Source organism: Arvicola amphibius, chromosome 2, assembly GCF_903992535.2.
Source record: "Arvicola amphibius chromosome 2, mArvAmp1.2, whole genome shotgun sequence".
Classification (NCBI taxonomy): domain Eukaryota; kingdom Metazoa; phylum Chordata; class Mammalia; order Rodentia; family Cricetidae; genus Arvicola; species Arvicola amphibius.
In genome coordinates, this window is record NC_052048.2 from 132,620,949 (window position 1) to 132,645,936 (window position 24,988).

Consider the following 24,988-nt stretch of genomic DNA (forward strand, 5'->3'; position numbering starts at 1 on the left):
CGCACGCGGTCCACAACCACTCAACCAGCCTTCCTAGGAAGAAGAGGCTTCCGTTTCCGCCGGCAGATCTTTGCGGTGGGTTGGCACCGCCAGAAAGCGACCCACAGACTTTGGGAGGTGCGTCCCGTCACGCGCATGCGCCCGAGGAGGCGGAGACCGGAAGTGTAGAGGCGGGGCAAAGCGCCCCAGACAGCCGGCACTTGCGCTAAGGCCGGGGACGCGCGCTAGTGCGCGCTCGTTCGCGCGGCGGGCTGCGTACAGTAGTGACGGCCGCGCGGGAGCGGTCACATGACCACAGCGGCTGCCTGTACAGTAAGAACCCAATATGGCAGCGGCGTTAGCAGTGGCAACAGCAGCAGGACCGGCCGCCCCGTAAACCCCCCCCCACCCACTGCGCGCCTCCGCGGCCGCTCCTCAGCTGAGTTGCTTCTGCGGTCCGACTTTCCCTTTCTCCCACCTTTCCCGGTACCGCGGGAAAAGCAGTGCAGGGCGCAGCAGGCAAGGAAAAGCAGCCGGAGCCGGGGCACGGAAGCCTCCGAGTCAGTTCAAGACCCGACATGAGGGAAAAGGGCCGTAGGAAGAAGGGCAGGACCTGGGCGGAGGCCGCCAAGACGGTGAGGAGGAGGGAGCGGAGGGGAAGGCCGGCGGGAGTTCTTTTTCTCGCCGGCTGCTCGTCGCAGGGGAAGGGAGGTCACTTGGCCCCGCGACCGGGCTGAGGGGCACGAAAGCGCGCGCAGAGGGCGGCGGTTAGGGTCGCGTTGACGAGCCCTAAGGAGACCGAGGCGCCGATCGCGCGGCTGCCGCTTCTCACGGGGGCTGCGACCGGATCCCTTGGTGTTCCGAGGTTGCCAGTCGGGGGTCAGGTCGCTGTCGCCCCCACACTGCTAGCCCTTGTTTCGGCACCGTGTGTTGTGCTTGCCCAGTAACCGGTTCTTCTCCCTTGTGCGCCTTGGAGAGCCCCGATTGGATGCAAACAGGAGGAGGCTTGTGCGTGCATCCAGCCCCGGAAAGGAGAGGGGAGCGCTGGAGCTCGGTGGCGTTCCCGGCGCCGGAGCTGTCGTGCCATCAGACCCGGGCCCCCCTGCTTATCTGGCTCGGGGAGCCAACGGGAGGTCACGAGGCTTTTGTGTTTGCCGTCCGAGCTGAAAGTGCAAGAGGTGTTTAGAAACGAAGTAACAGGTGGGACTTGGATAATTTTTTTTTTCTGTTTCCGTAGAGACCTACTCTGAATAAGGCAGCAATGCATGGTGGGACGTGTAGTTTACCCGTCCTTCACTTTTTTAAAGCTTAAATGAAGGTGGACCGACGAAATTGTAGTTGGGGGTAACCTCCCCCGCGCAATTTTGTTTTTACGGACTTTAGAAGTCACTTAAGAATGAACATTCGTTGAGAAGTCTTGTTTTGAAAAAAAAAGTTTAAAACGTGTATTTACGAAGAAACGGAACTTAAAGGAGAAACTGAAATTCCATCATTGAAGAGTATAACAAAAATAACAGGACATTAAGTATTAGATAGCATTTCAACCTCTTTTATAAGTAGAGAGCATAATGGGTTCTAATAAGTGAGCCTTATAGATTTAAAGTGTATTTTCTCCTTAAGTGTGTGTGTGTGTTAGGGGGTGGGGCATGTGCGAATGTCCATAGAGCACGTCAGCTGAGAGGACAACTTGTAGGAGTTGGTGTAGATTCTCATGATCAAACGCAGGTCATATCAGGCTTGGTGGTCAGCACTTTTACTCACTGAATAATCTCGCTGGTCTTGGTTTATTAATTTATTTTCTGGTTTTCTGAGACAGGGTTTCTCTGTATTTCTGGCAGTCCTTGAACTCACCGTGACTGTAGACCACCGGTTCCTTTAGAAGACAGACCAGGCTGGCCTGGAACTCAGAGATTCCCCCTAGTCAGCCTCCCAGGTGCTGGGATTACAAGTATGCACTACCACTGCCCGGCTCCTGATTTATATTTTTAAATGAGACTTTCAGAATTCAAAAGTAATGTTCATCATAGAGAAATTTAGAAAAGCATCAAAAAGAAAATAAGAATTCAGTCAATTCCTTTTTTTTACTGCCTAGTCCTTTTTGTTTCCCCAAATCTGAAATCAGTTATTAATTCAATCTGTATTATTTTGTTTTGTAAACCATGTGTATTTGTTTTGCTGAATGTTTTTCCTATATATATTTATTTACTTATTTTTGGGGATAGAACATAAACGATTGCTTCTTTCCTTTCCTTCATTAGTGCTGGATTTATAGGCAGGCACCACCATGCCCACTTTAACAGTTGAACTAAACTCTCAGCCCACCTAGAATATGTCTTTGTGACTATGTGGATGCTTTCCTCTAAAAGACAACTGTAGCAATTTTTTTTTTTTTTTTTTTTTTGGTTGTGAGGAGTTTCTTCACATAAGTTTTACTTTTTACTTCAGGGGCACTTCATGACTGCTTCTTGCTAACAAAAGAGAAGGTGCTATTTTAGTTATAATCCTGCAGATCCCAAAATGAATTATGTGAATTAATTTTACTTATTTATTAGGCTTTAGTTTTTTGAGACCAGGTTTCACTTTGTCACCCAGGCACGCTTTAGCACTGGAAGTAGTAAGATTACATCTCAGCAGTCTCTGTATCTTCTTATTTATTTTTTTGAGATGAACTCTCTTCTGAAGCCCAGCCTAATTAAGAGTCATTGTATAGTCCAGACATACCTTAAACTTGAGGTGATGTCTTGCTTCAGCCTCCTCAGGGCTGGGATTATAGGCACATTAACTACCATGTTTGATTCAGTCTCTGCAGTAACTTGTGAGTTAGGATCTTTCTGGGTTAAATAGTTTAATGATTAGAGATTGTGACAGTTAGGAAGAAGAGTTTTGCATCTTTCTCATTTCTTGAAGTAATAAATTAGAACATTCACTTATTTTGTGCCCCGGATACCTATTTGAAAATAGTGTTGAAAAGATAGAAAATAGATTGGGTAGATGGTTCAGTGTTTAAGAGCACTTGTGTAGGAAGACACCTTTACATATTAAAAAATTAATTTATTTCACTTTTATCATTAAAAATTTAAATTAAAAATTAATTTATTTCACTTTTCTGCTTTTTTGGGGGAGGGATATCTATGTATGTGTGTAGGTGTGCATGTGGAGGCCAGAGGATGAAATCAGGTGCTTTTCTCAGTTACTCTCCATAGTTACTGAGGCAAGGTCTCTCACTAAATGGAAACTTGCCAGTTGGTCTACATGGTTTTTTGTTTTGTTTTGTTTTGTTTTTTGTTTTTTGAGACAGGGTTTCTGTGTTGCTTTGGAGCCTGTCCTGAAAGTCGGTCTCGTAGACCAGGCTGGCTTCGAACTCGCAGAGATCTTCCTGCCTCTGCCTTCCGAGTGCTGGGATTAAAGATATGCGCCACTACCGCCCAGCAGTTGGTCTACATGTATAGCTGGCCAGCTTGCCCAGGGCTCCCCCATCTCTGCTTTCTAAGCATTAATATTATAAGATGGGGCCACCATGCATACCTGGTCTTAAAGTTTTTAAAACTGTACGTTATGTATATGTATTTTGCATGTCTGTGCACCACATGAATACCTGGGGTTAGAAGTCTGGTCTTGGGACTGCAGTTACAGATGATTGTGAGCTGCCTGCCATGTGGGTGTTGGGAACTGAACCGTGGTCTTCTGGAAGAGAGCCTTTATCCACTGGATGATCTTCGTAGCCTGCACACCATGATTTCTGGGCCTTGTGCGTGTGCTGTGCTGTATGCCATTGAGCCATTTTCCCATTCTTCTGTTCTGTTTTATATTTCTCTTGAAAATCTACATACTCCTACCTTGTTAAAGGCTAAAAATAAAAATATACTTTGGATATTTAAGTTAAAAATTTCTAGAGGGCCATGTTGGCAGGGTATAATCCAGCATGTTGGAGGCAGAGGCAGAAATAATTTGATATTTTGTTATCAAGGCCAGCATGGGTAGGTAGCCACCTTTGCCCCCCAAAAGAAAGTAGAAAAAATATTTTCTACAAAAGGAGCTACTGCTGTATCTCCTAGATTATGAAGAACTGAGAAAAGCTCAACTTTTTCTTTATTTTTTTTGGGGGGGTGATCTTTTCAAGACAAGGTTTCATTGTGTAGCTTTGGAGCCTGTCCTGGAACTTGCTCTGTAGACCTAGTGACTTGGAACTCACAGAGATCCGCCTGCCTCTATCATCTTCCAAGTGCTGGGATTAAAGGCGTGCACTGCCCCCACCACCACTTGGAGAGAAAATCTCAGATTTGCAGACCTGTCTACTGCCTTTGGTTTTTTTTTTTTTTTCCTTTTTACTATTTATTTCTGTGCATTTGTGTTTTGCCTGCATGAAGATGTGGGGGTACCCTGGAACTGGAGTTACAGATAGCTGTGAGCTGCCATGTGGGTGCTGGGAATTGAACCTGGCACTTCTGGGAGAGAAACCCGTGCTCTTAACCACTGAGCCATCTCTCCAACCCCCTTTGCTTTCTTTTCTTTTCTTTTTTTTTTTTTGTGACAGTGTTTCTCTCTGTAACAGGCTGTCCTGGACTCTAGCTCTCTAGACCAGGTTGGCCTTGAACTCATAGAGATCCTCCTGCCTCTGCTTCCTGAGTGCTAGGATTAAAGGCCTGTGCTACCACCTCCGGGCCTCTCTTGCTTTTTTTTTTGAGATGTTTTCTCTGTGTAGCCCTAGCTGTCATTTAGTTTACTATGCAGACTAGGCTGACTTCAAACTCAGAGATCCTCTGAAGTGCTGGGTTTAAATACATGGGCCACCACTGCCCAGCTGCAAACTGCTTTTTCAACCACTGATTTTATCTGCTTGTAAGAAATTTTGTTATCAGTGAAATGACATTCTGTTTTTGTTTTCATTTTAATACAGGGTTTCATGTATCCTAGGTTGACCTCAAATTCCAAGTAACCTATAATTACCAAATTCTGAGATTAATAGGTATGCATTCCCACACCTGGATTTTGCTAAATGCACATATTGTCTAGAACTAAAGTTTTGTAGCACATACCTAAAATTCTGTATTTGGGAAGCTCAGGTAGAAGGGTCTCAAAGTTTGAGGCTAGCCTGGATTACATAGTGAGACTTTGTCTATACCTCCTTTTTTTGGAGACAGGGTTTCTCTGTAGTTTTGGAGCTTGCCCTGGAACTAGCTCTTGTAGACCAGGTTGGCCCCGAACTCACAGATCTGCCTGCCTCTGCCTCCCGAGTGCTGGGATTAAAAGCGTGTGACACAACCGCCCGCTGTCTATACCTTTTTAAAGAAAAGAAAAAGAAACTGTGGCAAGAGGTGAAAATGTGACTATAGAAATTGATCAGTGTGGACTGGAAAGATGACTCAGTGCTGATTGCTCTTCCAGAGGACCTGGGTTCAATTCTCAGTACCCACGTGTAGCTAATAACTGTAACTCCAGTTCCAGGGGACCTGACACCCATGGCAAAATACCAATGAACATAAAAGATAAAAATAAATTTAAAAAAATTAAAAAAAATTGATCAGTGCATAGCCGGGTGGTGTTGGTTGGTGCACACCTTTAATCCCAGAGCTCAGGAGGCAGAGGCAGACAGATCTCTGTGAGTTAGAGTCCAGACTGGTCTACAGAGGGAGTTCCAGGACACCCAAGGCTACACACAAACCCTGTCTTGAAAAATTAAAATTATCAGTATAAAAACCTGCCTTTGTTATTTTATAAGAGTTCCACTTTCATATTCTTTCTACGTGGTAGAGTTCATCATTCTATAAAGTATCTGGTATTATATATTTTCTTATTTTTGGTTCATTGTGATTCATTATGTTTCTCGTATTGTCCCAGGTTACTGAATATACTAAATTTAAAAACTTTTTCAATTTGATTGAAATAGTATTACATTCTTTAAATCAAATATAGAAGCCCCTGTGGTGCCTCATGTCTATATAGCTCAAGCGCTTTAGCTCTGCAGGATCGAAATTCAAGGCTAGCTTCAGCTATGTAAAGTTTGAGGACATCCTGGGCTACATGAAACTCCCTCAGAAATGAAACAAAAACCAATTCTATAAAATTTATATAAACTCATTATTTAAAAATAAAAAAGAAGTAAGTAGTTAATTTCAGTTGAGTCTAGTCTACTGAAAAGTGTGCATACAAAAATTACCAAAAATGCTTAGTTTGGAACTGGAGGGATAGAGCACTTGTTTTTTTTTTTTTTTTTTTTTTTTTTTTTTAATTTTTTTTTTTTTTTTTTGGTTTTTCGAGACAGGGTTTCCCTGTAGTTTCTAGAGCCTGTCCTGGAACTAGCTCTTGTAGACCAGGCTGGCCTCGAACTCAGAGATCCGCCTGCCTCTGCCTCCTGAGTGCTGGGATTAAAGGCGTGTGCCACCACCGCCCGGCAGAGCACTTGTTTCTCTTGCAGAGGACCTAGCTAACTAGGTTCAGTTCCCAGCATCCACATGGTGGTTCATAACCATCTGTAACTCCAGTTCTAGGATCCAGTGCTTTCTGCTGACCCTTGGGCACCAAGCACACAGGAGGTACACATTACGCATATGCATGCAGGTTAAACACTTATAAATATTTTTAAAAATGCTACTTCAATGCTTCACATTTTGCTAAATGTGCAAGCAGGCGGAGGTATATATTACATAAAGTTCTAATTTGCTTCATGAATGTCATAGATATCGTCTTATGTCAATAAGTAGCTACCATCTTCCTGTTTAGAAAAAGTCTCATGGTGGCAGGGTTGGAGAGAGTGTTAGCTTGCACGCCAGTACACAGACACAGAAACAAACTGGGACAAGGTAGTACAAGTGCTCTATGCCCAAGGACCTACTTTGTTGTTTTGTTTTTTCAAGGCGGTTTCCTTGTAGATCTGACTGACTGGTATGTGCTCTGTGCGCCAGGCTCGGGCCACCAATATCTGGCTAAGATTGATCTGTCTGTCTATTCGTCCATCTAATCTAATAGAGACTGGGTTTCTACATAACACTGGCTGTCCTGGAACTTGCTCTGTAGACCAGACCGGCTTTGAACATAAACTCAGAGATCTGCCTGCCTCTGCTTTCCAAGTGCTGGGGATCAAGGCTTAAGATATACTTCTTTTTTAAATTTATTTTTATTTTTTTATACAAGACAGGGTTTCTCTGTGTAACAGCCCTGGCTGTCCTGAAACTCGCTTTGTAGACCAGGCTGGCCTCAAACTCACTGAGATTGTCCTGCCTCTGCCTTCCAAGTGCTGGGATTAAAGGCATGCACCACCTGGCAAGACATACTTCATAAAACCAGGCCCTACCTTGCAGGGGCGGTGGTGGTACATGCCTTTAATCCCAGCATTTGGGAGGCAGAGGCCAGCCTGGCTACACAGAAACTCTGTAACCAGACCCTACCTCTTCAACATTCCTGCTGTTTTACAGTAAAGCTGTCAGATTACAGATCCATCAGTGAATTTACCCTTTGAAGTCATGCCTTCATAATCCATTTCACTAACCTGAAACACCCCCCTCTGCCCCTGCACCTGCACACTGACTCATTAGGAACCAAGACAACACTTGAATCTTTTGGGGAGATCCTTTATGTCAGAATTATAATGGTGTCTATGTTGTCATGTGCTAAAAGTATTCCATGGCTATTGAGTACCTAAAATGGCTACTGTGATTAAGAACTATATTTAATATTTAATTAAATTTTTTTGTTTTGTTTTATTTTTCAAGACAGGGTTTCTCTAGCATTAGAACCTGTCCTGGAACTTGAAGCTCTGTAGACCAGGCTGGCCTTGAACTCAGAGATCTACCTGTTTCTGCCCCCCCAAGTGCTGGGATTAAAGGTGTGATCCACCACTGCTCAATTTACTTAATCTTAATTACTATCAATAATTAGGCTGGGTGGTGGCCATTTAATCCCAGCACTCAAGGAGGCAGAGGCAGGCAGATCTCTGTGAGTTTGAGGCCAGCCTGGTCTACAAGAGCTTAGGTCCAGGACAGGCTCCAAAGCTACAGAGAAACCCTGTCTTGAAAAACTAAACCAAACCAATCAAAAACCCACCAGTATGTGACTAGTGGGTGTTACTGGTTAAAGTAATTTTTCCTGTTTATTGACTATTATTATATTCTACCCCCTACCTTCACTACTGGGGATTGAATTTAGGGCCTTGTGTTTGCTAGTCAGGTGCTATATCCATGTGCATCCATTGTGTGGGGCTCCTGACCCTCATTTTAAGTTGAGACAGTTGCCCAGACTGGACTTGAACTTTCTTGTAGTGGGAGCTGCAGGCAGGCCAGCTTTTTGTCCTGCCCTGCTCCCACACGGCTAGCTTTACACCCGAAATAACAACACACAAACTGTATTCATTTAAACACTGCCTGGCCCATTAGTTCCAGCCTCTTATTGTCTAATTATCACATCTTGATTAACCCATTTCTAATAATCTGTAGCACCACAAAGAAAGCACCAGGAAAGATTCAGCATGTCTGACCCGGTGGCTGGCTTCATGGCGACTGTCCCAGAGAGGAGAGGCAGGGCGATTGCCCGAGGCATCTGCCTCACTCGCAGCATCCTGTTCTGTCTACTTCACTCACCTATGTTCTGACCTATCAGGCCAAGCAGTTTCTTTATTAATTAACCAATGAAACAGCAGATAGATAGAAACACTCCTATATCATTTCCCCTTTTTCTGTTTAAACAAAGAGAAGGCTTTAGCTTTAACATAGCAAAATTACATATAACAAAACAGTTATCAAGTAAGAATTACAGTTAAAATATTTATATCTATTTTATCTTTTATCATAAAAAAGGAAAACAACTATATTCTTCAACTCCATCAAAGACTCCAGAAGGATATAATATTACCTAAGTAAATGAGAAGTAAGCAACTTACAAAACTTAGAAATCACAGAGACATCTCGCTGCCTGGACATTCACCCAAAGTTCCTCTGTACCGTTGGGGCATCCATCTTCGGCCTTCAGGCCCATAGTATCCAGAGACATTTCCATGAAGCAGGAAATTTCAAAGGCAGTTCAGTCAGTATCTGCTGTGTCCTGCAGAATGTCTCGCAGACTCTTTCATGAGTCAGGAACCCCGAAAAACCATCTCACCTTTAGGCAAGTTCAGCAGTCTTCTCTCTGAGGGTTCTCTATGTCCAGTTTATGCAACAGTCCAGGCAAGAGCAGTTTCTTGCCCAAATGGCTATCAAAGTCCATAAGGAGCCTCTTCAATGCCCATCTTCCTCTTGAAGTAGATTGGTGCTTCCAGGAGCAGACATGTCTCATTGTCATGAACAGTCCTAAGTTATTAAAACATTAAGTGCCATATTCTGTAGTCTTTGAAAGATATTAGGAATGTCTATCTAACTGAAATATATCTCTATATATCTAGAAAATCTAACTAACATGACTACAAGCTTGACTATTATCAATGATTATCTATTAACAACCTATATTTCCTAATTATACATTACATTTTTAAAGAACTACACAATCACAATACCTTAATCAAGATCAGAAATACATATACATGTAATAAAATTGACCTTAAGTTTAAATCATTAAAGCAAAATCCATATCAGTGCAAATTATTCATATCTATATCATATCCCCCTTTAAATGTAAAAGAACATTTATAAACAATATTTGGGAATATGGGCGCAGTTATTTGTCTCCAAACTGCTTCCTGCTGAATGGGGACGCTGTTAATCAGATCTTTCATGGTGTAACCTGTATGCCAGGTTCATCTCAGTCATCAGTTGGGTGAAGTAGTTTTTTGAGGGTGTTCACAGCAACCTTTCAGGAGGGCGTGGTCTGTCATACCATATTGGGATAGAAGCAATCCACAGGGTCTCATTTTCTGTAAAAACAAAAGAATCTCTTTTCCAATATATCATATCCTTAAATCCAAATTTCTGAAGTCAAGGTATTTTCAAAATATCTATGTTGGATTAGTTCAGCAGCATTTATAAACAAATATCTTTTAGCAGCTGTTGCTCCTTCCTCAGTATTTGAACAATTCAAAGAGAGCATAATAGCATACAGTGTATTTTCCATCTTTGTGTGGCTTTATTTTAACCTCTATTTCATTTATTTTTACTTTTACTTTCTGAAACAGGTTCTCTGTATATCTTTGTCCTGGAATAACTCAGTAGACCAGGCTGTCCTTGAACTCAGAGATCCCTCTGTCTCTGCCTCCCAGGCATTGGGATTAAAGGTGTGTCCTGCCACACCTTGAAGTCAGAGTCAATCTACCTCTACCTCACAAGTGTTGGGATTAAAGGTGTGTACTACCACACCCAACTACTCTATCTTTTTTACTTTTAAGAACTTTAACTTTTAGTCTACATATATTTTCAACACATTGTAAACCATTTTGATGTTTTCTTCGACTTTGAATCTTTCTTTTACTGTATATCTCTCTTTTTCTGACCACATGAGTCTTTAATTTACCAAACAATATCGGTAGGACTAAAGCCGTGACTTTGATAGCTAGATCCAGCCCATTCCTTAGCTTTCCAGCCTCATGGCAGAGGTACCGGCTGTAGCCATGTTTATCACCACAACTCTGTAGCGGGTCAAGGTCCCTGCCAGCAAGCAAGCTGCAACAGTGTTAAACAACAATCAAAAGCTCCATAGTCAGGACCGCCAACTTGAAAGAGTCAGAGTTTTCCCTGGCAGGACGGCTGAAAATCGAAAAACACAAAAACATGTTCAGCTTTTCATCAACACCATTTAAGTGTTTCGTGCAGGACCTCTTAAAAGAGCTGCGCGGTTTTGCAGCTAAAGCTGAGTCAGGAAGCCTCTCTTAGATGAGAGCGCTTGCTTGCCCCTAGCAAGCAGAGCAGACCCGAGAAATTGCTGCCACCAAGAAAACATGCTTCACTCTATTCTTTCGCAAGCTTTCTCAAGCTTTCTGTGAATTCAGTTATCCACGTTGGGCGCCATTCTGTAGTGTTGAGATGCGGGCTGCATTCCCACCTGGCTCCCGACTGCCTGGCTAGCTTATGCCCCGAAATAACAACATACAAACTGTATTCATTTAAACACTGCCTGGCCCATTAGTTACAGCCTCTTATTGTCTAATTCTCACATCTTGATTAACCCATTTCTAATAATTGTGTAGCACCACGAAGTGGTGTCTTACCGGGAAAGACTGAGTAACCAAGATTGCAGATGTACTCCAGCATGTCTGACTATTTGTAATTTTTGCCACTAAACTTGGCTGTTCATATCTTTTTTCTTTTTCTCCATCTTATTTCTTGATCTTTAAAATTTTAGTTTTTATTTATATGTATGTGCTTGTCTCTCTGTGTCTGCCATGTGTGTGCAGGTACCTGCAGAGTCTAGAAGAGGGTGTTTTGATGTGGGTTTCCCCTCTGTATGCTGTGAATATGTCTACAGTGAAGCTGGAGTTAGAGCAGAGAGCTGCCTGGATTGGGTGCTGGGACCCAACTTGGGTCCTGGAAGAACAAAATATTCTTAAACACTGAGTTCTCTCCCCAGCCCCTATTTCCTGGTCTGTCTTTTTAAAGACCTGTACCTCTCCACTGTTGGGATTTCCTTCATGTCAGTTTTTGAGCCTTTTATATATCAAGGTAATTTGTTATATTACAGATTTACAGAGTTGTTTCCCTATTTTGCCTTTTGAACAGGTTCATGGGTATTTTTCTTTTGTTTTTTTTTTTTTTTTTGAGACAAGGTTTCTCTGTAACTGCCTAGACTTCGTGGGACTTGCTTTGTAGACCAGGCTGGCCTTGAACTCACAGAGATCTACCTGCTTCTAAGCCTTCCACCTGCCTCTGCCTTTCAAGTGTTTGGATTAAAGGCGCGTGCAGCTACCACCTGGCCTGTACAAATATTTTTAATTTGTGTTTGGTGTGTGTACAAAGTGACGGTCAGAGGACAGCTGACCTTTATTTGGGGTATGTACGCAGAAGACAACTTTGGTGAGTTGGTTCTCTCCTTCTGCGGTTTCCATGGGTTTTGTATGGAGAAAGATAAATACGCCGTGGTGAAGGGAAAGCACTTCAGTCCATTGATGCTGGACGCCCCTGCAGCTAGCTGCGAAAGGCTAAGTTCATTCTTAAAGTGTCTCCAACATTCACTGCCAGACATAAAGACACACACACACACACACACACACACAAAATGACCTTGAACTTCTGATCCTTCCACCTCTGCCTAAGTGTTGGAGTAGATCACTGTCTGACTTATTTATTGTTCAGATTCTGATAGTATATCTTTTTTGCCTTGAAAACTTTTAGCTATTCTTTTAGAGTATTGTTTGCTAGCAACAGACTCTTTGTTCCTTTTTGTGGGAGAGATCCTTGATACCACTTCCAGGTTTGGTAATTCTGTAAGAAGACATGTGGGACTCAGCTTTTAGTCATACTAATAGTTGTTTATTATGGCAAACGATTCAGTTCAAAACTGGGTATGGTAGAAACAGACCATGGTACATGGGCCTATGATCGCAGTACTTGGGGGATATGGAGGCAGGATTTGGATTGAGATCTGTTTTTAAAGGAGGGAAAAAAGACAAGTGCACACAAGCATGAGCACCTGAGTTTGGGTCCTTGGCATCCACATAAAAAACCAGGAATGGTAGTAGTGTATGCTTGTAATCCTAGGCTTGGGAAGGAAAACAGGCAGATCCCTGGAATTCACTGGCCAACAAGTGAGCCAGGCCTAAGTGAGAGAATGTCTCAAAAAGGATGAGGGAGGGCCACTAAGGGAAGTAAATGTACTTGAGGTTGACCTTTGGCTTCCACCCACAGTACACATACATAAATGTGTATTTACACAGAAAACTCAAATTGGAGTAGAGTAAAATATGGAGGAAGGTTTTGAGTGTTTTCTGAGTAGGACACACTGGTTGGTTCTCCAGAAATGAATTAAGACTAGGAGTAAACGTTGTCTACCATGAAACAGAACCAAGGAGTTTATTGAACAGCAGTGCATATCATGATTCCCAATTTCTAGAAGGAAAGCAGATGTTCCAGTAATCACATGTTTTGTACAGAGCATTGCTCTCCAAATCCAAGTTTCCATATACTAGCCAATGGTCATTTTGGAAGCGGGACAAAATAAGGATAATAGTTATTTCCTTGCTCTGTTCTTTTCCTTTTCTGCACTATTACATATAAGAATAACTTTATTTTTAAATTTTTTTAAGATTATTTTTCTGTGTAGTTCTTGCTGTCTTGGAAATCGCTCTTAGACCATGCTGGCTTTGAACTCCAGAGATCTGCCTGCCTATGCCTCCTAAATGCTAGAATTAATGGTATGATCACCACTGCCCAGGAAGGAATAACTTTATTTTTAAAAAATTTTAAGCAGGCTGGGCGGTGGTGGCGCACGCCTTTAATCCCAGCACTCGGGAGGTAGGGGCAGGTGGATCTTTGTGAGTTTGAGGCCAGCCTGGTCTACAAGAGCTAGTTCCAGGACAGGCTCCAAAGCTACAGAGAAACCCTGTTTCGAAAAAAAACAACAAAAAAAAATTTAAGCATATATGTGTGCGTGTGCACACCCTCGCGTGATGCATGTGCCTGTGCCTGCAGAGGTCAGAGTTCTTGTATCCCCATGGAGTTGGAGATACACATAAGTAGTTGTGAGCTACCTGATGTGATGGGAAATGATCTAGGGTCCTCCAGAAGAGTGTTTTGTGTTAGTATTCAGGCCTGTGGACTGACCTGACCTTGGGGTAAAGTCCTCAGCTGTAGCCACCAAGCACCACCAGTGCATATTGAATCTTCCCTTTTAAAAGGGCCCTGCCCACTCCCATCCCTCCTTCTTTCTCTCTCTGTCTCTATCTCTCTACCTCTCCCTCTTTTTTGCATTCATTCATTCATTCATTCATTCATTTATTTTTGAGACCGGGTTTCTGTGTAGCTTTGGAGCCTGTCCTAGAACTAGCTTTTGTAGACCAGGCTGGCCTCGAATTCACAGAGATCCACCTGCCTCTTCCTGAATGCTGGACTGTCTCCCTCTTTTCTCTTTTCTGTCCCCAGAGGCCTGTCTCCTCTCTTCCCTCCCCCCCTTTCCCATTCACTTTTGCCCAATAAACCCCTCCACCTGAGTTTTCTCTCTCTCTCCCTCCCTCCCTCCTTCCCTTTCTTGATGCAGGGTTTCTCTGTGTAATTCTGGTAGCTCTGTAGACCAGGCTGCCCTGGAACTCCTAGAGATCAGTCTGCCTCTGCCTTCTGAGTGCTGGGATTAAAGGTGTGCACCACCACCACCTCCCAACTAGTTCTGTTTTCATTTTGAAGTGCCTACGTTCCTTTCTTTCTCCTTCTGCCATTCCTTCTTCCCTTCCACCAGGATGGTTTTCCTGTGTGAAGTTCAGTTTTTGAGTTCTCATAGTGTTTTATGAAACTCATAGTGGGAAAACAGCGTCTTGACCTCATTTTGTTTCTCAGTTGCAAATATCAGGTAGTATAAGTTTGAATGATGAAGCAGTTGTTAAAACTGTATCTGGCTTTCATGTTTGGATCAAAATTTGGAATGGCTAAGATTTCCTTTTGTCTTGGTTTGGAAAGTTATTTCTGTCATTGGCAAAAGTAGTTCATTGACTCCAATTCCCTGTTTATTTTGATGTTCTAGGAAGACTTAAGATGGTTGTGAGCCACCATGTGGGTCTTGGGAGTTGAACTCCAGACCTTTGGAGATCAGGCAGTTCCCTCAACCCGTGAGGCATCTCTTCAGCTCTATACTGTTGTTTTTAACCTTCCTTTCCCCCATGTTTAATCATTGTCATAAGAGTAGTTTGTAAATTGTGTTTTTGTAGTTTGAACAGTTCCAGTAGAATTTTGTGTGTGTGTGTGTGTGTGTGTGTGTGTGTGTGAGAGAGAGAGAGAGAGAGAGAGAGACAGAGACAGAGACAGAGAGACAGACAGACACAGACAGACAGACAGACAAAGATACTGCCCTCCTGTGGTTAGAATAAGGTAGCTGTTGTTTTGGAAAACTACTAGCCTACACAGCTTGTGATAAGAGAATATAATATAGTATGCCTCCTTTGGGATCCTTCCCACCTTCATAAGCTTTCCTCACTTTTCCTTAATAAATCTACACTTGCTGAAGTTAAAAATAAAGAATGTAATTGTTTATTCTTTTTACTCTGAAATGTTTTTATTTTTCTTCTTAGGTTTTTCTAGTGTATGTATATATATTTATTTTTCATATTTTATTAGGGGAATTAAAGATAATTAATTATAAGCTAGGCAGTGGTGGTGCACATCTTTAATCTCAGCATTCAGAAGGCAGAGGCAGGAGGATTTCTGTGAGTTTGAGTCTAGCCTGGTCTACAAAGTGAGTTCTAGGAGAGGCAGAACTGTTACACATAGAAATCCTATCTTACACCCTCCTCCCAAAAAAGATAATTAATTGTAAACAAAAATTGTTATCAAAAGGAGAAACTGTCCTTTTTTTTAAAAAAAATATTTATTTATTATGTATACAATATTCTGTCTGTGTGTATGCCTGCAGGCCAGAAGAGGGCACCAGACCTCATTACAGATGGTTGTGAGCCACCATGTGGTTGCTGGGAATTGAACTCAGGACCTTTGGAAGAGCAGGCAATGCTCTTAACCTATGAGCCATCTCTCCAGTCCCTCCTTTTTTGTTTTTAATATTTATTTGTGAGGTTATGTGCACATAGCTCAGAAAATAACTCTCCATGTGGGTCTTGGGGATTGAACTCCAGGTCATTAGGCTTGGCAGCAAGTGCTCTTACCTGCTGATCCATCCCAGGCCCTGTTTTTGTTTTGTTGCCCAGTTGACATGGAACTCATTATGTAGCCCAGACTGACATTGAATTTTCTGCAGTATTCATGTCTTTCCTAAGTGCTGTACTTATGGGCATGAACCACTTTGAGGGGGAGGCAAACTCTACATATTTAGTCTAGGCTGGCTACTTACTAACTCTTGGTACTGCTGCCTAACTCTTTATAGTGCAGGAATTACAGTCACGTACCATTCTGGCCAGTTTAACCAAAGTACTGTTACATGTAAACATACGTGTTTTACTCAGGATATTTCATTCACTCTTGTTTTTTCTTGCAGTATAGTGTAATTTCTGAACAGAGCAGCAATTTTTTTTATCATGAGTTTTGAAATTTATGATTATTTTCTATTTCTGTGTGTTTTTGTTTAATTAGTAGAAATTAGTTATTTATAGTGAAACTGCAGGAAAACAGGCTAATAGCCCAAGAAAAGCATGCTATTTGTTTATTTTCATCTGAGTAGTACTGGTAAAATTTTTGAAGCTGACATCAGAAATAGGATGTGGCAAGGATTATTGGTGAGCAGGGGCAGTCTTGCTCTAGCATTCTCAGTGCTGGACTTAAAGGCATGCATCACTATTTCTTGAAGCTTGTGTCTCAGAATGCTAACATTTGCTATTTTGGGTCTGTTGTATGTAGTTTCTTTTGTGAGTTCTGTTGAGTGATTTCAGATGATGTATTTGACATTTTAATGCTGTTAGGATCACACAGCCCAGGATATCTCATTGAGTAGTATGCTACATAGTCCTTGAATCCATCTCCAGCATAAACCAGAGGATGTAGAGTGTCTGAAATCCTAGCACTGGGGAAGTGGAGGTAGGAGGATCAGAAGTTCAAGGGCTTTCTTGTGGGCAACCTGGGCTAGAGAATCTGTTCTCCAACCAAACTGAAACAAAACATCAAATGCTTGTTTAAATCCTATGGGGATATTTTTTGCTTTTGAGACAAGAGTCTTCTTCTTTTTTTTAATTTTTATATATACAGTGCTCTGCCATGTATCTCTGTAGGCCAGAGAGGGCCCAGATCTCATTACAGGTGGTAATGAGCCATCACCATGTGGTTGCTGGGAATTGAACTCTGGAAGAGCAGCCTGTGCTCTTAATCTCTGAGCCATCTCTCCAGGTACTCCCCCACCCCCTGCACCTCAGACAAGGCTTTGGCTGGCCTTGAACTCACAGAGTTCTACTTACCACTACCTCCAGTGTTGGGATTAGAGGAATGTGCTACCATGCCTGGCATTAGCTTTAACTCCCAATCCTTTGTATTCTTTATAACTTTTGCAGCTATCTGCACTATTTTGTGTTTAAGTCAGTCAGTAACTAGTTTCAAAGTGTGATCTTGGTCTATAACTGCTGCCATGTGGATTTCTTTAAGTTCAGAGGCCAGCCTGGTCTACAGAGTGAGTTCCAGGACAGCTAAGTATTACACAGAGAAACCCTGTCTTGGGGGTAAAAAAAGGAAGCATGGATTTAACTTAGAGTTTGAGGGTATATTTCATTATGGTAGGGAACATGATGGTAGGGGTGTGAAGTCATATTTAGTCAGAAAGCAGATACAGTTTTAATATAGTTATAAATAAATGTTCATTTATTTAAGAGTTTATTGTGTGTTAATATAGTAGTAGTTTTTGATAGAGATGAAAAAATAGATAATTTTTTTTTTTTTTTTTTAGATTTTTCAAGACACAGTTTATCTGTAGTGCTGGCTGTCTTGGAACTCACTCTGTAGACCAGGCTGGCCTCTGAACTTTAAGAAATCCACCTGCTTCTGCCTTCTGAGTTTTGGGATTAAAGGTGTGTGCCACTGTGTACAGTGTGTTAGGCCACAGGTAGGGATATGATATGGGAGTGGAGACTAAAAGTAAGCAATTTCATATTTATTAATTAAAACATTAATTTTTGATCCATTTCTGCTTCAGAATTTAACTTACTGTTTGTGACCTATGGAAGAGTTCTGGGTGAAGTCTCTAGATACGTATGTTTTAGATCTAGTTATTGACATAGTTATAATAGACAATTATAAGAATGAGAAATTAAAATAAGAATTCATTGTATTATTTCCTTGTTTCTCAGGTCTTAGAAAAATACCCTAATACACCTATGAGTCATAAAGAAATTCTTCAAGTTATCCAGAGAGAAGGGTTAAAGGAAATCAGGTGAGTTATTAAAATACTACTAGTAATAATTATGCTTGCTTGTATTTATTAGTATTCTTTGTCTAAAGCATTCATTGGTTAGTATGGTATACTTTATGAACTTCTAGTTGTTTCAGCTGTCAGTCCTTGGGGTTTTTAAGTCATAGCATTTATAAAACTAAAAATAAAGTAAATCCTTTATGAGAAAGTAACTGTCTTTCAAAGCACATGCACTTTGATTCTTAGGAAAACCTGGAGTCATCTTTAAACCGTCACCTATCACTTGGTGCTTTGTATATACTGAGCTCAGTAATTGGGTAAAAATTATTACATGGCAGCTTCAGAAGTAGGCAGTGTAAGAAGAAATAAGATTTATTAAAGAAATGGAAAAGATCTTTGTGTGTCAAGATGCTGGGCATCATGACATTATGCCTATAGTCCAAGATGCTTGTCAGAGGCTAAGGTTGGAAGATCACGTGAGCCTGAGTTCTAGACCAGCTTGGATAACATAGCAAGATCCTCTTCCCCACAAGCAAACAAACAAACAAAAAACCAAATAAATAGGGCTGATAAGATGTCTCAAGGAGTTAAAGCTCTTGCCAGTTTGATGACCCAAGTTCAGTCTCCACAACTCACAGTGGAAAAAAGGATATGACTTCTGAAAATTGTTCTCTTATCTATCTTTCTCTCTCTCTCTCTCTCTCTCTCTCTCTCTCTCTCTCTCTCTCTCTCTCATGTTTAAAAATCAATAAATGTTTAATGTGTTAATAGGGTCAAAGATACTACCCTTTGAGTTCTAAGAGTCTTGTTAGCATATAATAGTCATTGCATAATTAAGACTGTCTGTCATTAAGAAATGTTAAAATTATTTCAGATTCGTTGTGAATATTGAGACAAATTTGGCCATCTACATTGGGAATATTTCATTAACATAAGACATTTGAAACAAAAATAGACCAAAAGATGTTAGGTATGGTGGGGCACATTTGTAATCTCAGTGTTCAGGAAGCTGAGACAAGTGCCTGGCCAGCCTCAGCTACTTGTTGAATAGCAGACTGGCAGCACTACCCAGCAAAATCTGTGTATTAGTTACTTTGTTGCTGTGATAACATTATGACCAAGGCATTTTATAAAAGAAAGCTTTCAGCTGGGCATTGGTGGCACAGGCCTTTAATCCCAGCACTCGGGAGGCAGAGGCCAGCCTAGTCTACATACAAGAGCTAGTTTCCAGGACAGGCTTCAAAGCAACACAGAGAAACCCTGTTTTGAAAAACAACAACAAAAAAAAAAGGGGGGAGGGACTTTCAATTGGGGTTATAGTTAGAGAGTGCTAGAACAGTAGTTGAGCTTACATTGATTTACAAGTATGTGGCACAGTGAGCTAAATTGGGGAATTATGTGGGCTTTTGAGACCTCAAAGCCTGTGACACACATCCTTCAAGAAGGCCATACCTTCTAAACCTTCCCATGTAGTCCCAACAGTTGGGGACCAAGCATTTAAGTATATGAAGCTATAGGGACCATTCTTTAAACTACCATATCCTGTTTCACAACACCAAACCAAAATAACATACAAAGCTTGTGGTGTGTGTCGTGTCACCTCCACCCCTACCCCGAGGTAGGTTTTCTCTGTATAGCTTTTAAGCTTGTTCTGGAACTCCCTCTGTAGACCAGGCTGGCCTTGAACTCACAAGAGATCCACTTGCCGCCTCCCTACCACCTCCTGAGTGTGCCACCTGTTAAGTATTTTTCTTAAACAACCAACCTCTCCACTTATGTAGTAATTCCAGTCAGACCAAATTAAAAGATGCCCATGTTTAATGGTTGCCAGAACTCATGGGTGGCCTCCCCGGGGAACACTGGGGGAACATGGAGAGGGGAACAGAGAACTGAAAGACCACGGAAAACTGGGAGACTCTCTAGGGCTGGGATTAAAGGTGCGTGTCATTGTGACTACTGGGATTAAAGGTGTGTGTTACCATAATCTGGTTTGTAAAACTGACTAGTGGGACTGTTTTACTCTCACATCTTCAGGCAGTCTTTATTTATTAAAATAGAATTGAAATGCCACTACAGCCGGCAAAGTTCCCACTGGTGGCTCGTGTCTTTCTCCTCTGGTGGCTACATGGCCTCTCTCTGACTCCGCCTTCTTTCCTCCTCTGCTCGGAATTCTTGCCTTGCCCTGTTCTGCTAAACCACTTGCCGAGACAGCTTTATTCATTAGCCAATAAAAGCAACACATATACATAAGGACTTTCCACAACAACCTTGGGCATCCTCATGATCCTTAGTGGCAATAGGAGCCACATAATGTCAATCTAGACTCTGGCTGCCACAGTACCACAGACTCAGGCCCTTGGGAACAGCCTGGAACTGGATGACACCATGGTCCTGGGTATGACCCTCAGACTCCTAGTCCATAGGCTTTGACCCAGATCCCAAGCTTCTGTGTAGGTCATAGTGGCCCAAAGACTTCAACATAGACTCCAGGGGCATCTGGACCACTGACCCAAACATGGCCCTAGGCAGCAGCCTGATTGACATCCTGGTTCCAGGTGGAAGCAATGGCCACTCAGATTAGAATGACTGGCAGCAACATGGTCCCTAGACCCCAGGTTCCATGTGACTTTTGTGGCAACATGGGCCACAGAATTCAACACAGATCTCAGCTGCAGTAGGACCACAGACCCAGACATGGTCCTCAACAGTAGTCTGGGTCTGGTGGTCACTATATTCCCAGTAGCTGTGAAGGCTACCCAGATTGACATGGCCCCAGTGACAGTGTGGCCCCTGGATACCAACATGGCCCCCAGTGGTGGTCCAGACCACTGGAATCAGTATGGCCCTTGATGGCAACATGAGCCATAGACATCAACACAGACCCTGGCTTGAGTAGGGCCATAGACCTAGATATGAACTAGACATGGCCCTACGCAGCAGCCTGGCCTGGATATCACCATGGCTCTGTGGCAACAGATCCCCTATAAGCCTACGCCTCACTGCCTTCACCATAGCCCCAGGTGGCATGCAGGCATCCAGCATCAGCCTACTCCTCACCCCTTCATTTATTCCTGTATGCCTTTTTTTTCAAAGCACATGAATCATTCTTCTTTCTTTCCCATTTTTCTACCACATATTTGCTCATCATTTATGGGGTTCACCCGCCTGGCACCTGGCTAGCCTCCATTTGAGCAGAACTGCACAGGGGTAGGGGAGGTGTTGTGGATATCTTTCCACCAGCCAGGACCTTGCAGCCCCCCCTAGATTTTAATTTTCTTCAAGATTTTACTTCAGATTTACTGATTTTTGTGGCACTGGGGCTTGAATAAAAGGCATCACTGAATTCCATATAGGTGAGAGATCTGCCCCTGAGTCATGTACCCAGCCCTTAAGATATTTTTAGTTTGTTCTTTTCTAGAGCAAAAATTCCCCTTCTGAACACAGTAAAGAGATCATTGAAATGACTTCTTCATTAGGGAGAAGGTTTTTATTGTGAGTAATAGAAAATAGACAGAGGCATCTGGAAGAGTCCAGAGCAGTGAGAAAGTAGACTGGTCACAGCCAGGGCTATTGGCAAGAGAAGTCAGAGAGCATGAACTGTAAAAGCATGCTAATTATAAGGTGGACAAAAAGCTTGGGGAGGAGAGATGGGCCAGGAGGCTAATGTAGACTTTGAAATGTGTTACAGGCATTTGTGATATCTAGGTAGCCTGGAGGCTAGCATGAGTTTCATATGTTGATAACTGCAACAGGTATATGTCAATAGAGAGCCATGTGTGTTCCATAATCCAGCTTGAGCTCATTTCTGGATATGTGAACTTTCTGAGACCGAACTGCCCTTCCCTTTTGAGCTGATACTGTGGCAAATGTCTATATCCCTGCTTCTTGGGAGGTTGAGGTTGTAGTATTGCACATTTCTGTCTGGCTAGAGTAACCTAGTAAGATAAGACCCTGTCTCAGAAAGAAAGAAACCAAAAATTAGAAAGGGGCTGGTGAGGTAGTTCAGCAGTTAAGCCTGGCAGTCCCAGTTTGAGGCTTGAAACCCACATGGTAGGAAAGAATCAACCTCCTGTACATTGTACCCTGGCCTCCCAAGTGTGTACCTATTATATTCAGGTAAACCCAGCCACATAAATTTTAAAAACAGATCAGAAGAAAAAAACTTTGATTGTGGTCATTTGTCAATAGGTTAAATTAATTAGGTTTATTTCATTGATATGAAGAGTTATAAATGAGTATACCTCACCCCCCGCCCCCAAGGTTTCTCTGTGTGCTTTTGGAGCCTGTTATGGAATTTGCTCTGTAGACCAGGCTGGCCTCAAATTCACAGAGATCTGCCTTCCTCTACCTCCTGAGTGCTGGGATGAAAGGTGTGCACCACCATTCCTGGCACCGACCTCATTTTGATGTAATATCTTCCTGAAAATTTTAAGTGTAAACATTTATAAATTAAAATGCTAAAAGGCTGTTTATGCAGGGTGGTGGTGACTTATGCCTTTAATCCCAGTACTCAAGTTGGAAGCTAGCCTGGTCTACAGAGTGAGTTCCAGAACAGCCAAGGCTTCATAATGAAACCCTGTTTCTAAACCAAAAAAGAAAAAAAGTCTTTTATTTCTTTAAAGCCCTTCAAGAAATTTAAATGCCTATTTAGAACTGTAAAGCACAGAATATTTTAGAAGTACAGAGGAGAAAAAGTTCTTGTAATAACATGTGGCTGCTGATTGTGTTATGTTTAAATTTTGAGTACATTAGTGTGCATTGATTCTAGAGTAACAGTTTGTCTTTCTTCTTCCTTATTTATTAAAGCGGTGCTGACAAATCAGTCCATTGCCTCTCAAATTTTTTTTTTAAGATTTATTTATTTTATTTTCATGTGCATTGGTGTTTTTGCTTGCTTGTGTGTCTGTGTGAAGATACCAGATCCTCTAGGATTGGACTTAGAGACAGTTGTGAGCTGCCATGTGGGTACTGGGAGAACCCAGGTACTCTAGAAAAGCAGCCAGCATTTCCAACTACCAAGCCATCTCTCCATCCCCTCTCCAGATTTTTACTGTTTTTATTTATTTTTTTAATGTCTCCTACTGTTCTGTGTACTGGATCTTAGACTCTGTGTGAGCCAGCATGCTCTCCAGCCCTAGTACTTAATTGACTGGGTGTTTTTGTACTTAACTATTTTACGTCGTTTATTAGTTTTTTGACTATAGCTTTTTTTTTTAAAGCAATTTAAGAACGTATAATTTCTAATTAAAATCTTCCATAGGCCTCTTATTTTGCTTTCTTTATAGATGCTTAGGTTTGTTTATATATTTTCTTTATGCTAAAGCCACATTTTTATATTCGTACAAGAAATCAAACTCAACACCTCATTACTTTTGCTTTCTGGTGTCTTAATGGTTCGTCTGTTTACATATCTTTTATTCTTCATTGATCCTTTAAGTTCAGAACTTCCCTCTAGTATATCTAGTATTCCTTTAAGTCTGAAGAACTTACTTTTAAATTTCTTTTTTAAGGTTAGTATCTAATACCCATATTGGACATTAGAGGATAAACATTCCATGACCTACAGTATACTCAAGGAAAATAGTCTTTTCATTTTGTGATAATGCACTCATATAAGTTGCAAATGTAGATTTCTAAGTTATGTATTATCCTGGTTAGCTTAATGTTATGTTGAAGGAGAGGCCTCAGTTGAGGAATTGCCTGCCTAGATTAGGTTGGTTAGGTCATGTGTGTAAGGGGATTGTTGTGATTATTAATTGATGTAATAAGCTCAGCCCATTATGGGAGGCACTGTTCCACAGACAGGTGGTCCTGGGCAGTATATAAAAAATTGTAGGGCTGGAGAGATGGCTCAGAGGTTAAGAGCACCGCCTGCTCTTCCAAAGGTTATGAGTTCAATTCCCAGCAACCACATGGTGGCTCACAACCATCTGTAATGAGGTCTGGTGCAGACATACACACAGACAGAATATTGCATACATAATATACAAATAAATAAAAAATTGTAGCTGAATATGTTCAAAGAATGAGCCAGTGAGTAAGCCAGCAAGCAGTGTTCCTCTTTGAGTTCCTGCACTGGCATCTCTGGATTGCAGCCTAGAAATATATGCCAATAAACACTTTCCTTTTCAAGTTGCTTTTGGTCTCCTTCTTCTTTTCTTCTTCCTCCTTTTCTTCTCCTCTTTCTCTTCTTCCCCTTCCCACTCCTCCCCTTTCTTTCCCCTTCCTCCTCGTGACTCTCTCTCTCTCTCTCTCTCTCTCTCTCTCTCTCTCTCTCTCTCTCTCTCTCGTGCATTGCTGTTTTACCTACATGTATGTCTGTGTGAGGGTAGACTTACAGTCATGAGCTGCCATGTTGGTTCCAAATTGAACCCAGGTCTTCTGGAAGAGCAGTCAGTGCTCTTAACCACTGAACCATCTCTCCAGGCCCTCCCGTTTTTTAAATAAATTTTTTATTGATTTTTTTTTTAATCATAGCAACAGAAATCTATCCCACAACACATACCTAGGATACATGGTTTCTGTGTATAGTCCTGGTTGTTGTGGAACTCACTCTGTAGAGCAGGCTGGCCTCGAACTCACAGAGATCCCTTTGCTTCTGCCTCCTAAATGCTGGGATTAAAGGCATGCACCATCACTAAAACAAAATTATTCTATTCTTTATTATGAATTACACAATTTCCTAGACATCTTACTGTCCTCTAATTATTGAATTATTATTGTTTGCTTTGGTCTCTTTCTTTTTCTTTCTTTTTCTGAGATGGGTATTGCTGGCTATCCTGTAACTCACTCTAAACCAGACTGGTCTTGAGCTCAGAGATTTGCATGACTCTGCAAATTATTATGCATACAATATTCTGTCAGTGTGAATGCCTGCTGGCCAGAAGAGGGCACTAGACCTCATTACAGATGGTTGTGAGCCACCATGTGGTTGCTGGGAATTGAACTCAGAACCTTAGGAAGAGCAGGCAATGCTCTTAACCACTGAGCCATCTCTCCAGCTCGAGCAGGTTCTTCATGAATTTATCTTACCTGCGAATTTGCTGTTTTCAGACCTAGTCCATTTATTGCTAATTCTGATGTATCATCAATTTTAATTTTTTATTCTGTA

The 24,988-nt window shown here is 41.9% G+C and overlaps 1 protein-coding gene across 1 annotated transcript in view; it reads left to right on the forward strand.

Moving 5' to 3' along the window:
* Nucleotides 1-253: 253 nt before the first annotated feature.
* Nucleotides 254-24,988, forward strand: part of Asxl2 (ASXL transcriptional regulator 2) — a 79,675-nt gene continuing 54,940 nt past the window's right edge. The window contains exons 1-3 of the mRNA XM_038319064.1: nucleotides 254-614; nucleotides 17,816-17,898; nucleotides 21,358-21,360. Coding sequence (XP_038174992.1) covers nucleotides 558-614; nucleotides 17,816-17,898; nucleotides 21,358-21,360 — 143 coding nt within the window. The 5' untranslated portion in view covers nucleotides 254-557. The remainder of the gene's footprint in view (nucleotides 615-17,815; nucleotides 17,899-21,357; nucleotides 21,361-24,988) is intronic.